The sequence below is a fragment of the Periplaneta americana genome, chromosome 2, assembly GCF_040183065.1.
Source record: "Periplaneta americana isolate PAMFEO1 chromosome 2, P.americana_PAMFEO1_priV1, whole genome shotgun sequence".
Lineage (NCBI taxonomy): Eukaryota > Metazoa > Arthropoda > Insecta > Blattodea > Blattidae > Periplaneta > Periplaneta americana.
This window is the reverse complement of record NC_091118.1, coordinates 203,865,945-203,883,688: the sequence shown is the minus strand read 5'-3', so window position 1 is coordinate 203,883,688 and position 17,744 is coordinate 203,865,945. Positions and strand designations below refer to the sequence as shown.

Genomic DNA, 17,744 nt, shown 5'->3' with positions numbered 1-17,744 from the left:
GATGTTAAAATCTGTCTTTGGACTGCTGAGACACAAAACAAAAGTTTCTTTATTATTTTAGTCATTTATTTGATTCAAATTCTCTTAACATTAAATTGTAGTTGTTTGGCTCTTGAAATGACATGTAACTAAACATACATGGGTACATTCATTTTCTTCCCTATATTATTATTATTATTATTATTATTATTATTATTATTATTATTATTATTATTATTATTATTATTATTATTTCACTATACCAGTTTTTTTGTGTTCTATGAATACTTGATAAGAATATGTATTTTTATACTGGTTAAATGGAAGAAAAAGCCATAAGTTTACAAGTAAAGATTAATAATAAATAAATAAGTAAATAAACAAATAAATAAACAAACGAAAGTAATTCAATAATTAGATAAACAAATAAGTAAATAGGCCTAAATAAACTAACAAAAATAATTCAATATTTTAAATAAATAAATGAACATAATTCAATAATTAAGTAAACAAATAAATAAGTAAATAAACAAATAAACAGACACAAATAATTTATTAATTAAATAAACAAACAAATAAACAAAGTAAAATAATTAAATAAAAAAGAAATAAAAAACAAAGAAACAAAAATTATTGAATATTTAAATAAATAATTAAGTAAACAAACAAAAATAATTCAGTAATGAAATAAACAAATAAATAAGTAAACATAAAATAAACAAACAAAAATAAGTCAATAATTACATAAACAAATAAATATGTAAATAAACAAAGAAACAAAAGTTATTCATTATTTAAACAAACATATATATATAATGAAATAAATAAACAAACACACAAAAGTAATTAAATAAAAAATAAATAAACAAAAAAACAAAAATAATTCAATAATTCAATAAACAAATAAATAAATAAGTAAATAAACAAATAAACAAAGAAAGAAAAGTAATTAAATAATTAAACAAATAAATAAGTAAATAAACAAATAAATAAACAACAATAAGTTAATAGTTAAGCAAACAAATAAATAACTAAATAAATAAACAAATAAATAAATAAGTAAATAAACAAATAAACAAAGAAAGAAAAGTAATTAAATAATTAAACAAATAAATAAGTAAATAATCAAATAAATAAACAACAATAATTTAATAGTTAAACAAACAAATAAATAATTAAATAAGAAATAAACAAACAAAGAAACAAAAATAATTCAAGAATTTTGTAAACAAATCTATGAGTAAATAAGAAATAAACAAACCTATTAACAAAAGTAATTCAAGAATTATATAAACAAATAAATAAATAAGCGAACATAAATAATTACATAAGCAAGCAATAAATAAATAAGTAAATAAATGCATAAATAAATATTTATTTTATAATAAATTAATTTAAAAAGATCCTAACCAGGAGATAACATGAAAATTTTAACCGGTGCTTATTGCAGCCGACTTTGATGGACATGGCCAATATTATGTGATAGAAAGATAGAAAATTTTTTAATTACGGTTTATTTAACGACGCTCCCAAATGCAGAGGTTATATCATCGTCGCCAGTGTGCCGGAATTTTGTCCCGCAGGAGTTCCTTTACTTGCCAGCAAATCTACTGACATGAGCCTGTCGCATTTAAATACACTTAAATGCCATCCACTTCAGCCGGGATCGAACCCGCAACCTCGAGCATAGAAGGCCAGCGCTATACCAACTGCGCTACCGAGGGCGACTAGAAAGATAGATTATTGGTGATGATAATGGTGATGATGAAGATAGTGGTGTTGGTGATAGTGATGTTGGCATAATTGAATTCACGGTTACTTCAAACGATATTGCTTAGTATTATCTTCGCAGGTACTTCGGAATTTTGGTGGCAACGCTATGCTTCGCGGTTCCTATAACAGTCCCCTATGTCGCGTGGGGCGAGACGTTGTGGAACTCTGCCTTCTCGACCCTATGCCGGTGGGTGATTTCCCTCAACTGCATCTGGGCTGTCAACAGTTTCGCCCACATCTACGGATACCATCCATACAACAGGTACAGCTCTTCAATGTGTTTTGCTCAAATTTTCCAAACGTATGATGAATTATTTATGAATGCAATGTTTATCAATCCTCCACTTCATCAATTGATACAGTGATCTATTCATCCCTGTGTTTAAATTTAATTACAAATCCCATACTTCTATCCTAACTTTGTTTGTTTAGAGTGCCAAGATACATATTCAAATGGATATTTTTACTTGCCAGTTGAAAGTCATGCAATAGTAATATGCGTTACAAGAGCGATATGTTGACGTTTTCATGTTCGAGGAAAAGATTGAAAAAGCGAAATGTGGTTGAGCTGCCGTTATTAAAAAGGTTTAGAAAGGTATGCAGAGAAACTTAGCTCCCGTTGTTTAAAAACGTATATGACGAAAAACTTAGCTACCATTGTTTAAAAACGTATATGACGAGAAACTTAGCTCCTGTTGTTTTAAAACGTATATGACGAGAATCTTAGCTTCCGTTGTTAGAAACGTATATCACGACAAAATTAGCTCCCGTTGTTTAAAAAGTATATGTCGAGAAACGTAGCTTCCATTATTGAAAAAGGAATGTCCAGAAACTTAGCTTCCGTTGTTTAGAAAGGTATGTAGAGAAACTTAGCTGCCGTTGTTAAAAAAGATACAGTATGTAGAGAAACTTAGCTGCCGTTATTAAAAAGGTACAGTATGTCGAGAAACTTAGCTTCCATTGTTGAAAAAGGAATGTCCAGAAACTTAGCTTCCGTTGTTTAGGAAGGTATGTAGAGAAACTTAGCTGCCGTTGTTAAAAAAGATACAGTATGTAGAGAAACTTAGCTGCCGTTATTAAAAAGGTACAGTATGTAGAGAAACTTAGCTCCTGTTGTTTAAAAAGCCTGTCGAGAAACTTAGCTCCCGTTGTTTAAAAACGTGCAATTATGACGAGAAACTTAGCTCCCGTTGTTTAAAAACCAACATACCGCTCGTGTATCGTACATTATTTTGTGCGAAGATCGTTTATTGCATACCTGAAAGAGAAATTTCTAATTAGTTGCAATGAAATCTCCATCTTGGTTTCTGTTCAATGACGGCAACTTTGGAAAAAAAATATATCTATCTTCAACATTGTTCCTATAAAATGTTTTCTGTGTTTACTATACTGCAGCAGGCCGTGATATACGTCTGTCTTTTTTTTCCCCCAGTCTATGATGAGTCTGGAATCTTGTTGATTTCTTCATGGCTTCCTTAATGTTACTTGCATTACAAATGCAGTTACTTTTGTGGTATTGTAGAGTTTACTTAATTTTTGCAAATATTTAAAAACAATAATTAACAGTGCAATTTAGGTGAAATTTCAGTGGTAAGTTTCCAATTTATAATTATTACTATATTGAACGTCTTTAAAAATAATATGTTAAAAGCCTAAAGCAGTAAAATGAATAGGACGCTTAAGCGGTAAGAATAGGGAAATTGTTATGTGTGTTAGGTTGGGAATATTGAATGTGGTATTTCACACCGCGTATTGGTTTTGTGCGGAAAGCAAGCAAATACGCACGATCTCACACAAAAACATTTTGTTCATGACCTGAAGGTCTGTGAAGAAGAATACGCATGGAAAAACCAAAAACAACTACCGACTTTTGTTACAGTAAATTACTGCACAACAAAAATATCCACAAACATCCCAAAATATCTGATTCTAACAACTCGCACCCACTTTTTCTCTGTTTCATTTATTCTTAGTCTGTGCGCCAGAGGTGCGAGTGCGAAATTTTGTTGTATTTTTGTGTTGTTTGTATGAATGCAATCGTCTCTTATGCAACCTGGAGAATTACTGATAATAGTAGACCACATACAAAGACTTATTGGTAAAACTGTTAAGATAAAACCAAACATGATGCTATCAAAAAAAAAATCTCGATGATAGCATTATTCTCAAAGTAAAGAAGATCTTGTCCCAAGAAGTGTGGCTTGCTTGAATCTCGATCTTACAAACTTACAATATGTAACACATTAAAATTTTGTCCAACAACCTTACGTGATGTTGAATAACATTTTTAGCATGCAGATAATATTCTTGTAGATAACAGAAAACGCACGACAGCAAAGGACCTTGAAAAGTTGTTAGTTTTGTTTCGAAACCAGAAAAGTAAGGTAAAAAAATAGTAGCCTATTGAACTTTAGTATCAACAAAATACATGCAGATTGATTCACGAGGATTTACTGTCAGCTACGGAACTTATTTCCGAAGACATTCTGAGCAAAAAAATGTCATATAAATATTTGTCTCAATAGCAATATAATCAGAGTTACACTAATTTGAAGTGGAATAATTTCGAGGAAATGAGATAAAAGATATATCGAGAAACTTAGATGCCGTTGTTAAAAAAGGTACACTATGTAGAGAAACTGAGATCCTGTTGTTTAAAAATGCCTGTCGAGAAAATGAGCTCCCGTTGTTTAAAAACGCATATGACGAGAAACTTAGCTCCCGTTGTTTAAAAACGTATATGACGAGAATCTTAGCTTCCGTTGTTAGAAACGTATATGACGAAAAACTTAGCTCCCGTTGTTTAAAAAGTATATGTCGAGAAACTTAGCTTCCATTGTTGAAAAAAGGATGTCCAGAAACTTAGCTCCCGTTGTTTAGAAAGGTATGCAGAGAAACTTAGCTCCCGTTGTTTAAAAACGTATATGACGAAAAACTTAGCTACCGTTGTTTAAAAACGTATATGACGAGAAACTTAGCTCCTGTTCTTTTAAAACGTATATGACGAGAATCTTAGGTTCCGTTGTTAGAAACGTATATGACGACAAACTTAGCTCCCGTTGTTTAAAAAGTATATGTCGAGAAACTTAGCTTCCATTGTTGAAAAAAGGATGTCCAGAAACTTAGCTCCCGTTGTTTAGAAAGGTATGCAGAGAAACTTAGCTCCCGTTGTTTAAAAACGTATATGACGAAAAACTTAGCTACCGTTGTTTAAAAACGTATATGACGAGAAACTTAGCTCCTGTTCTTTTAAAACGTATATGACGAGAATCTTAGGTTCCGTTGTTAGAAACGTATATCACGACAAACTTAGCTCCCGTTGTTTAAAAAGTATGTCGAGAAACTTAGCTTCCATTGTTGAAAAAGGAATGTCCAGAAACTTAGCTTCCGTTGTTTAGAAAGTTATGTAGAGAAGCTTAGCTGCCGTTGTTAAAAAAGATACAGTGTGTAGAGAAACGTAGCTGCCGTTGTTAAAAAGGTACAGTATGTAGAGAAACTTAGCTTATGTTGTTTAAAAATGCCTGTCGTGAAACTTAGCTCCCGTTGTTTAAAAACGTATAATTATGACGAGAAACTTAGCTTAGCTTAGTTGTTTAAAAACGTATATGATGAGAAACTTAACTTCCGTTGTTAGAAACGTATATGACTAAAAAACTTAGCTCCCGTTGTTTAAAAAGTATATGTCGAGAAACTTAGCTTCCATTGTTGAAAAAGGGATGTCCGGAAACTTAGCTCCCGTTGTTTAGAAAGGTACGAAGAGAAACTTAGCTCCCGCTGTTTAAAAAGTATATGTCGAGAAACTTAGCTTCCATTGTTGAAAAAGGAACGACCAGAAACTTAGCTCTCGTTGTTTAGAAAGGCATGTAGAGGAACTTAGCTTCCGTTGTTTAGAAATGTATGTCGAGAAATATAGCTCTCGTTGTTTCAAAAGGTATGTCGAGAAACTTAGCTCCTGTTGTTTAAAAGGTATGTCGAGAAACTTAGCTCCTGTTGTTCAAAAGGTATGTCGAGAAACTCAGCTCCTGTTGTTTAAGGGGAATGTCGAGAAACTTAGCTGCTGTTGTTCAAAAGGTATGTCGAGAAACTCAGCTCCTGTTGTTTAAAAGGTATGTCGAGAAACTTAGCTGCTGTTGAATAACTCTTCTCGGGTTCTCAGCCAGGTGAGTTTGAGATTAGCTTCCAAGCTTTCGACGGCTAGCTCTGCCATCTTCTTCTGGCTGAGAACCCGAGAAGAGTTATTCTACATCAAACGCCGGGAAAGCCTCAAGTCATACATTTAGCTGCTGTTGTTTAAAAGGTATGTCGAGAAACTCAGCTCCTGTTGTTTAAAAGGTATGTCGAGAAACTTAGCTTCTGTTGTTCAAAAGGTATGTCGAGAAACTCAGCTCCTGTTGTTTAAAGGAAATGTCGAGAAACTTAGCTGCTGTTGTTCAAAAGGTATGTCGAGAAACTTAGCTCCTGTTGTTCAAAAGGTATGTCGAGAAACTCAGCTCCTGTTGTTTAAAAGGTATGTCGAGAAACTTAGCTGCTGTTATTCAAAACGTATGTCGAGAAACTCAGCTCCTGTTTTTTAAGGGGAATGTCGAGAAACTTAGCTCCCGTTGTTTAGAAAGATATGTCGGGAAACTTACTTCCCGTTGTTTAAAAAGGTAATGTAGGGAAACTACTAAATTTATCTAGCGTCTGAATGACATGAAGGTTATAATGCCAGCGAAATGAGTGCAGGAAAAACCTCAACCAGGTAACTTGTCCCAACCAGGATTTGAACCCGGTTCCGCTCGTTCCACGGTCAGGCATGCTAACCGTTACTTCATAACGGTGATCTAATTTCTTCTTAATAGTCTGTGGAGCTAAAACACTGAAATTTCTTTGTCTTATTTTACAGGAATATAAATCCAGCAGAGAACAAGACAGTGTCCGTTTTGGCATTGGGTGAAGGTTGGCACAATTACCACCACACATTTCCCTGGGATTACAAGACCGCCGAGTTCGGTAACTACGGTACAAACTTCACAACTGCCTTCATCGACTTCTTCGCTTACGTCGGATGGGCGTACGACCTGAAGCAGCCTTCAGAGCAACTGATACAGAAGATTGTACAACAATCCGGAGATGGGACTCACCTGAACTGGGGCAGCGTGAAGGAAGTACCACACGAGTGTGACAGGCTTTCAACAACAAAAGAAGATATTAAAGGAAGATAAAGAACGAGTCCTATTAATTGAAGCTTCCTTGCTACAGTCACCTATTAAAATAATATTTGCATTAACCTTCGAGCGATCGCGGAATTTAGGAACACTTCCGGTCGCGCGGCGTACTTCATACATCGCCCACTGTATATTAAATTTCCGAGTGTTTACTAAATGTTTATTATCCTATAGCCATTAATTTGATCGCGTGTAACCAGTGTAAATGAATGAATGTAATATAGGACAAATCTGGTAGTGATGGTGCGGCATTTTAAAGTTCTGATGGTTCAGGTCATTTTGACATTATGTTGTTCAGTCAGTTAAAGTAAGCAATTCTTGTTAAGGCAAGGGTCCACGTGATCTGGAACTTGTGATGACATGTGTCTTTATTGGCATCACCAAATAAATAAATAAATAAATAAATAAATAAATAAATAAATAAATAAATAAATAAAGTAAATAAAATAAATAAATGAAATAAATTAAATACATTAATAAATGAAATAAATTAAATAAATAAATTAAGTAAAATAAATAAAATGAATAAATGAAATAAATCAAATAAATAAATAAAATAAATAAATAAAATAAATAAATAAATAAAATAAATAAATGAAATAAAAAAATAAATAAACAAATAAAATAAATAAAGAAAGTAAATAAATTAAATAAATAAATTAAATGAATGAAATAAATAAATAATTTCAATATATAACTAAATTCAATAAATAAATAAGTAAATAAATAAATAAAATAAATAAATTATTTAAATATATAACTAAATTAAATAAAAAAATAAATAAGTAAATAAATGAAGTAAATAAATTAAATAAATATATTAAGTAAAATAAATAAAATAAATCAATGAAATAAATTAAATAAATTAAATAAATAAATAAAATAAATAAATTAAATCAATTAAATACATGAAATAAACGAAATAAATTAAATAAATAAATTAAGTAAAATAAATATAATAAATAAATTATTTAAATATATAACTAAATAAAATAAATAAATAAGTAAAGAAATAAAATAAATTAATTACCGGTAAATAAATTAAATAAATGCATTAATTACATAAAAGGAAATAAATTAATTAAATATGTAAATAAATAAAATAAATAAATAAATAAGTAAAATAAATAAAATAAATATGTAAATAAATAAAATAAATAAATAAATAAAATATATAAATAAATGAAATAAAAAATTAATTAATTAAATAAATTAATTAATTAAATGAATTAAATATATAAATAAAATGAAATATATAAAATAAATGAAATGAACAAAAATTAAATAAATTAAGTAAATAAATTATATAAATAAATAAAATAAATAAATAAAATAAACACAATAAATAAATAAAATAAATGAATAAATAAATAAATAAATAAATAAATAAATAAATAAATAAATAAATAAATAAATAAATAAATAAATAAGTAGGAAGGAGATGTTCTCTTCGGATAGAGGTATACTGTACCTAGTTAAATCGATGTAGATTAAATCAAGTTACATTATCCTGAAGTATTTTACTTTCCTCCTGAGACATCCTGTATATAAAAGGAAAATGTTGTTGTTATTGTTATTATTATTATTGTTATTATTATTATTATTATTATTATTATTATTATTATTATTATTATTATTATTATTATTATTATTATTAATTGCATTCTAGAGCCTATACACTATAATATAGGAAAATCTCATGCTAAACTAAAAACATGAAAATACTATTGTTAAAAAAGAAACTTCCAACAGGCAATAAGATGCAAAAATGCTGTATGTACAGTACATATAAAGAGATAATCACATTTTGTAAGACTGTAGGGGCAATTCTCCTTAAAAACTACACAAATGTGATAAATAGCAATACGTTCTTTACATTGAGTTAAAACACTCTCCAATATTACATGACAAGTCGATTAATTCATTTTAAATTTCTTTCTTAAAAAGCCTCAAACTTAAATGTGTAATATATTATCTGCTAAAACATTACAATATAATTTGTTACAAATTTCCACAAAGCTGCTATTAGTTGTAATGTAATTACATTGTCCCTTTCTTAAATAGGTTTTTGCCTAAATTCCGATGTCTAATAATAAGTATTGGTGATTAGGGGCCGAGAATTTGCAATATGATAACCTAACCTTGGCCTTGCAGTTAGGAAAATGTCGGGAATACCCTACCAGTTAATCAGCCCAAGCGAGAATCGAACCTACGGCTGAACGTATGTAGTTCCGGACAGTAACCAGACGTGCCACTGCCTGAGCAACGCTGGTGATTATGACAATAATGATGATAATGATAAGTCCTAAACTAAATTTTCTGTTACTTTTTAAACGCCTTCATTTGTCATAGATCTCAATTTTTTTCCGTAACTATTACAAAGGTTTCTGCACACAATGTTACCCAATATGTAATGTAGTAATGGACTCTTTCGAGTCACACATAGCTTTTGTCGTAATGGAATATATTACCCTGAATGTTTTTTTTTTATAAAATATTCATCCTGTGGAAAATAGAGAGCATCTACCGGTATGTTCGCTCTGGGCAGGGAATAACACAATATCATCACACGTTTCCCCAGGACCACAAAACAGCTGATTTCGCCCAACATAGCCTCACCATCACAAATGCCTACTTCATCGACTTCTTCTCCTTCATCGAATGGGTGTAAGGCAGTGATGTCCTTGACGTCGTGCGCGGACATCAAGTGTAGGTATGTAAAGAGGAACGATTATGTATACCTATGAATAAGCAGCCTGTTGGATTAAGAAGACAATGGTGCACAAACTTTAAACGGAACGTTAAATTTTATGTCATTTTTATATGGCTTCTTTCTGTTTGATATTATCTATATTGTTTATAAAATGATGATGACTTCATTGTTAAATCCAGAACATTAGATGCATACACATCTATATATAATTTGAACTGGTAATGGAAATTACGGGAAAACGGCTGGACGGATTTTAATAAATGGCCCCTCATTTTGAAGCTTGGAACTCAAAGTTTTTCGGAAAAAAATAGTAGTTTTCAGTGAAATGTCAATTTTTAAACATAATTTTCCTATTTTCCAAAATCCATCTGTCGTCAGTTTTGAGAACTAGCTAATAGCATTCACGGCCGACTTGATATAGCTACCCTTCGCTTTTTTGTAAAGGAGGAGCGAAGCGAGCATCAAGTCGGCTGAGTTGCATTTCAGAATAAAACAAAACACATACTACAGTAAACAATATTACACGAAGGCCATGATCTGCAAGAATGCTGACATATTTAGAGCTCAAATTAAATTGGTTATTAAAAACTTAACTTACTAAAAATAATTTACAGGTTCAGTTCTGTGGTATGTAATTTTCTGGGTACAGCTGTGTATTGGATATTAAAAACTACAAAACTTGAGGTGGTTTGATGACATTATTACCATTAGAAATGAAATATTATTGTAGTTAATGCCATGATGTGACTATTTTTCATTAATTATATATATTAATGCTTTATTGATGATATGAAAGTGAAACGTTTTGGGGTTATATAAGTAGATGTAGAGAATAACTTAAATTAGATTTTGATTTATATATTTTACTGAGTGGCTTCTATATATGTTACTGAAAGTTATAAAACTTACGTAAGATAATAATAAACTATTATTGGGTCTTTTTCGTATATTTAATGGCGGTGTGGTGTATATATGTATATGCGTGGTTCTCTTCAGTATTGGCTCGAGAGAGAGAGAGAGTATCTTTCATTGTTATGGAAACAAATAACTTTCAGAATGTCTGGTATTCTTCATTGAAAATAAATCTGAAAAACGTTTATTTGAACGTCTAATGAACTTAATTTGCAGCATTTGCTGCACAAGCCACTAGTATTGTTTATAAAACAAAAGTATTTACACCAATTTCTTAATATTGCACTTGTGTTTTAAACGTTAATAACATAATAAAGAGTTAAGAAGGAATATTCACATAAATTCCATAGTAGTACATCTATACTGTACTAAGTGAATGAAACACATCATTCATAAAGAAAGTGATATCCCAAAGAAAGAGATTTAGTATGACATGATAAGTTGGAATTAATATTGATAGTATCTTTAGCCTTATAAAAGTAATCAGTAAACTAATCGAAACAATATAATAATAATAATAATAATAATAATAATAATAATAATAATAATAATAATAATAATAATAATAATAATAATAATGTTTTATTTTCGCTGGCAGAGTTAAGACCATAAGGCCTTCTCTTCCACTCAACCAGCCTCAATATTATAGTACAAAGCAAAGTTACCTAGGTATATGTTTTAACTGTAACTAATATTACGTAACAAAACCCTTATCGCATTATGCTTTTAAGGTGATATTGGTGCGCAACTTCCTATCATCAGAATATTAAATTATTTTCTCGAAATCTACTGAAGCTATAGAGCTGTTTTTTACAACACATCGGCACATATCTTTTGTTTTATGATGTAACAATAGTTGTTGCTTTCTTAATTAATTTCCTGACAGACATTTTCCATGCGAATATTTTAAAAACTTGTAATGAACTATCTTCAGTAATACGTATTTACGTATATTAGATTTACGAAAACATTGTTTCAGTACTGTAATACTACTAAACAAACATATCTGATAATTTCACATTTCTGTAAAAAAAAAAAAGTAGAGAAAGTATTCCTTTTGAATAAAAAAGCAAAGTTGTGAAAAATGAGCATTAAATTAAAACTTACATTCTTATAATGCAATTAATATACTTCCCAGACAAATCTAAAAATTAACATGAATACAATTTTAATAAGTTCTCTTCCCTTTATCCATTGAATCAGTGTTGGCCATCTCTGTATCTAGCTCGGACCAAGCGGCATAAAAAAAAAACTACTTCACTCGTCTGTCTCTTTTCTTTCCGCTGTAAAGCACTCAGGCTCTTCTGAGCTCCAAAGCGCGCGCTTGCACCTATGGGCATCAGTTGACATGACTGGCGTAAGGTATGAAGCAGCTATCAAATAAATTAGTGTAACTAGTTTTTCAGCTATCTGGGACGGATCGCTCCTGCTGTGGTGAAACATTCGCACAACAGACACAAAGAAAATGTGACACGAAACTTTCTAAGTTATCTTAATTTGTCCTACATGTCTACTATCATTTCTGACGTGTACAGGCGCCATATCTTGAGCGATAACTATCGTTAGATTGTAAGTACAGTCCAGTAATATAAACAACTATTCACGAATGATTACAAATGCCTTTTGCTGTAGAGACAGTGGCAGAGTGGTTGAAGTGAATTTAGAGTACTCACATAAAAGAGAGAAAACCAAATAAAATTTACTTACTTACTTACAAATGGCTTTAACGGCACCCGGAGGTTCATTGCCGCCCTCACATAAGCCCGCCATCAGTCCCTATCCTGAGCAAGATTAATCCAGTCTCTGCAATCATGTCCCACCTCCCTAAAATCCATTTTTATATTATCTTCCCACCTACGTCTCTGCCTCCCCAAAGAACTTTTTACCTCCGACCTCCCGACTAACATTCTATAAGTGCATTTCTGCCCATGCGTGCTACATTATATGCCCAAATCAAATATCTGCATTTAATGTTCCTAATTATGTCAGGTGAAGAATACAATGCATGCAGTTCTGTGTCGTGCAACTTTCTCCATTCTCCTGTAACTTCATCCCTCTTAGCTCCAAATATTTTTCTAAGAACCTTATTCTCAAACACCCTTAATCTCTGTTCCTCTCTCAAAGTGAGAGTCCAAGTTTCACAACCATATAGAACAAAATAAATTCTAACTTTCAGATTTTGTGACAGCAGACTAGATGACAAAAGCTTCTCAACCGAATAATCCCAAGCATTTTCCATATTTATTCTGCGTTTAATTTCCTCCCGATTGTCATTTATATTTGTTACTGTTGCTACAAGATATTTGAATTTTTCAACCTCTTCAAAAGATAAACCTCCAATTTTTATGTTTCTATTTCGTACAATATTCTGGTCATGATACATAATCATATACTTTGTCTTTTCGGGATTTACTTCCAAACCTATCGCTTTACTTGCTTCAAGTAAAATTTCCGTGTTTTCCCTAATCGTTTCTGAATTTTCTTCTAACATATTCACATCATCCGCATAGACAAGAAGCTGATGTAATCCGTTCAACTCCAAACCCTCTCTGTTATCCTGAACTTTCCTAATGGCATATTCTAGAGCAAAGTTAAAAAGTAAAGGTGATAGTGTATCTCATTGCTCACAGTGAATTGGTAAAGTATGAGATAGAAACTGACCTATACGGACTCTGCTGTAAGTTTCACTGAGACACATTCTAATTAATCGAACTAGGTTCTTGGGAATACCAAATTCAATAAGAATATTATATAAAACTTCTCTCTTAACCGAGTCATACGCCTTTTTGAAACCTATGAATAACTGATGTACTGTACTGTTATACTCCAATTTTTTTTCCCAATATCTGTCGAATACAAAAAAATCTGATCAATAGTCGATCTATTACGCCTAAAACCACACTGATGATCCGCAACAATCTCATCTACGTACGGAGTTAATTTTCTCAAAAGAATATTGGACAAAATTTTGTACGACGTCAACAAAAGTGATATTCCTCGAAAGTTACCACAGTTAGTCTTGTCCCCCTTCTTAAAAATAGGTACAATTATGGACTCCTTCCATTGTTCTGGTACAATTTTCTTTTCCCAAATAGCAAGTAATTAGAACTAAAAAAAAAACTAAATTAAAATAATAGTTGCGGTATTAAAATATTATGATGAAACAAGATATGAGTCAAAGGGTTATGCAAGTTATGTTATTGCTTTGGAAATCGCAAAATCATTGAAGTGCCATAATGAAGGACAGTACATTAAAACACGTCTGAATAAAGTTATTAAGATTATTTGTCCCGAATAATCTGGTATTTTTAATAGTATCAAATTATTCACACGAAAAATACGAAAAAGGATAAGGAATATTTAAATACTAGCTGAACGAGAAATAAAAACAAAGATGCATCAAACGCTGGTCTAATCTCTCGCTTTAGGTGGAAAAACAGATATCGATACAGTACAGCTATCAATGTTTCCCCGCGGAATTACGAAGGATCTCTCTGCATAAGAATATTTCCTCCACTTAAAGGGAATACAACAGGAGAAAAGATATTTCAAGCGTGAAGGAAATACAGGGACATCACTTTATTTTTACCAACATTTTTAACATTAACCTGGCTATACTCGGAAACACTGTTGCCCCCTTCCATTACAGGAGTTTGATGTCACTAGTGCAATATGTAAACAAATCATTTTACTAGGTATAGGAGGAGAGAAAAGTAGTGTATCCATTTAAGTTGTAGAGAAATACGAGATTACGATTTTCAGTTTGATCATCACTTTTGCGGAATTTATCAAAATACGGTAGAGTAGTAACATTTTTTTTTTCAAAAACTCAGCTTTTCAGGCGGCTATGTTCGTTATGTAATGTCCACTTTATTTAGCATATTAATTATTGGTGTTAACATACAATATAGAGAGTGCATTTAAATTGAGGGGGTCATAAATAAAGGGCTGTAAGTGCACTTAAGTTACTTTTGAGAAAATGGAGTTTAAATATTTAAACTTTCGTAAAATAGGTGAAATTTTTATTTAAATTTTAATGTGTGATGCGATTAAAATATCCCTTTGCCACTAAAATTTTAGATACTTTTGTTTACACTGGATGCACTTAACTCATGTTATTGCAAATGTCACTAGCATTCTTTGCTTCTAGCCACCTCAATTCAAAATAAGCTAATCTGAATTTTTAAACAATTTGCTGAAAATGGTTGCCGTTCATTACAATGCAGGCTTCAATTCTTTACGCATATTATTAAAACATTTTGAAGCATATTCTCTGAAATTGAATTTATCGTTTCTTGAATATAATTTTTTAGTACCATATTATTAATATAGGTTCTTTTTCTATAGAAAACGCAACCATGTTTCTGAAACACACTATACACTGCAGTGTTTACTTCACTGCTTGAAAACTTCGAATGCAACAGCGGCTGTAAGTTTGTGTGTCTGACGGGAGCAAGGACATTAGTGAAGGGGTGGGAGTGAAGTACATTCAGAAATGCAGGTACAATAAAAATGCAAGTAAAAATAAAATGATGTCCCTGTATATAGAAGAAATGAATCTGAACATAAAGTAAGTTGTACCTATCTGTAGTAACAGACGGGACTCGAAATACGACTTTAAAAAAGACTACTAAGTGGACTAACGTGTTATTTAACAGAGCTGGAAGTAAGTGACGACATGAAACGTTGCCACTGTATAACACACTAGACTGGCTTAGATTTATTTAAAATACTCTCCATAGAAAAAATATGTACAGTTCTGCTATATTTGGCCCAACATTCAATATATTGTGACAGCTGCACCGGGGTTCGAACACGTGTCCGACAGGACGCGCGGCAGACGAAACGCTGGTACAGGGAGCATCTGCATGCTGAGAGGGCAGAGGGAGTGTATTACGGCAACGCTGCGAGGGGAGGTTGCGCGCGCATCTGCTACCTGCCGAGTGAGGATGGAAGCAAACTGCTACGTGCGGAGTGAAGGGGAGACGGATCCTCCCGAATCGTCCAGAAGTCCGTCAAAGTGGAGATAACCAGAGAATTCGAGAGAGCTATCTCTGGACACCCGTAGAAATTTCTCGTAACTATGGTTTAGTTATAAAAGAAGAAACGCGAGTGAACTTGAGCAGTTTATTCCGTCAGTCAGTAAGCCAGTCTTGTGTAGCAGTGAAGCCAGCTTCGAGACCAGAGCGCGGCTTGAGTTGTGTCCGTAACTGTGGAGCCTGAAGTCCGGAGTTCGAGTGCAGTGGACCGCAGTTGTGGGACCTGAGTCGAAGTTCAGCTGATCGTCTCTGAAGGTCTGGGGTTCGAGATTCTGTGAACGCGAGTGACTGAGCTAGAAGAACTAGCCAAGACAAACGAGCTGTGAACTGAGAACTGACAGTTCTGTGTTGTAAATAGTGCTTTGTGAATATTAGTTAAGATTAAGAGTTCATTGTTGTTCGTAATAGTCCAAGTAAATTGTCATTGTCGTCAGAGGAGTGCACTAACGAATACTGTGTTACTGTGTGGAGAGCAAATCCCATTGTTGATGGGAGTGAAATTAAATTGTAGAGAGTGATAATTATTGTTGAGATAATTAAATTACATTATTGTTCAGTATAAAAAGTTACAATATTTCTGAACAATTGTTTTCTAACAAGGTACATTCGGGAAATTCCTGACTGAAAATGGTACAAAATCAAATACGATGGAAAGTTCAGCTGTAATCAATGTTTATGGTACCAACTGAGAGAGGGAATTCAAAAACTCCCTAACTCCAATAAACCAAATTTTACAGGAAAGAGAAAAAAAACTTATTATTTCTCTTACTAACGTTAAATATTATACATTTATCTATTAATATTGTGTAAAATTACATTCTTTATCAATTAAATACATCAAAAACTAAATTTTTACCTTATCTTACGCTACAATTTGAAATAAACACTGCTGGAGTTAGTGGTTTTCTGACTTCCACAGTGTATGAATTAAGAAAAGTGAATAAATATGAGCCATGTGAAGAAAAAAAGATAAGTATATCATAATTTCCTTATGAAACATTGGAATATACGAGAAAATGGAAGTTTATTATTAAGATTAACATTGCTACATTTTTTTAAATTTCAAATATATGAGACAGAAAATCACAAATTACCATAAAGCACATCAAAATACACAAATAAAACCCAAACAATATTAAAATGTTAACACAGTTTCATTCATGTCACAGATTCTGTTTTTTCTCTCACTCTCGTGTTCTTCCTGTGCATCTAGATTCTAGATTATTACTGTCCGCAAACAGTTTGGTAATTCATCCTACTTTCCTCAGAAATAATCTGCATTAAATTTTGCAAACCCTTTTGCTTTCTTCTTTCAATGGCAATGCTGAATTGTGCTTTAGTTGACTGGGGAATGATGCATCTGTATTGGGTTTCTGGAAGTTAATTGACTCGATATTATGCCTCTAATAGTCTTACTTACATGGATTTCATAGATTTTTGTGACATTCTGAATACCGTATCGTATCACTTTACTCAGCTGGTTGAGCGAAAGTGTTGCCACCTACCGGGAAATTAAGCTTGGAATACAAAAACTCTCTTATTCCATGGAGTAAGTGGAGTTCTGGCTTCCACGAGTTTTAAAACAGCCCCCAGAATGCAGATGAATGTCGATATTAGTGTATTCTTACCTTCCACGCATGCGGGACAAACTAAAAAGCATCATCCAGCCCATAACTCAGTTTTATCAAAAATTGGAGTAAGTGGGTTTTTGATCTCCCTGTCTCAATTGTAGCTGACCGTAGTGACATATAATTTATTTCCAAGAAATAGTCTGCCCAGGCATTCTGGGTTGCCAAAAACACAGAATAACACACATATAAGAATAATAATAATTACAGTAAAATAGATGAATCAAATTGAAATGTGAACTAGGAGCTTAAATGTAAGAAATAATAAATTTGTACATATATTGTAATAATCACACACTAACGGATAGAAAGAGGGGGGATTATGATATTCCGTATAAATGATTTTTCAGAATTGCCACAGACCCTTTAATGCTAGAAGTAATTATTTTTGGAATGATGTCATGGATTCCAAATGTTTTGATAGTGTTTACAGTTGATCGTGGGATGGTGCCCCTCGCTCCGATCATTAAACCATGTACTTCCCAGGTGCCTT

The 17,744-nt window shown here is 32.2% G+C and overlaps 1 protein-coding gene across 1 annotated transcript in view; it reads left to right on the top strand.

Annotated features, from left to right (window-relative positions):
* Positions 1–7,374, top strand: part of LOC138695071 (acyl-CoA Delta-9 desaturase-like) — a 28,745-nt gene extending 21,371 nt beyond the window's left edge. Inside the window, exons 4-5 of the mRNA XM_069819433.1 lie at positions 1,832–2,014; positions 6,638–7,374. Coding sequence (XP_069675534.1) covers positions 1,832–2,014; positions 6,638–6,956 — 502 coding nt within the window. The 3' untranslated portion in view covers positions 6,957–7,374. The remainder of the gene's footprint in view (positions 1–1,831; positions 2,015–6,637) is intronic.
* Positions 7,375–17,744: the final 10,370 nt, after the last annotated feature.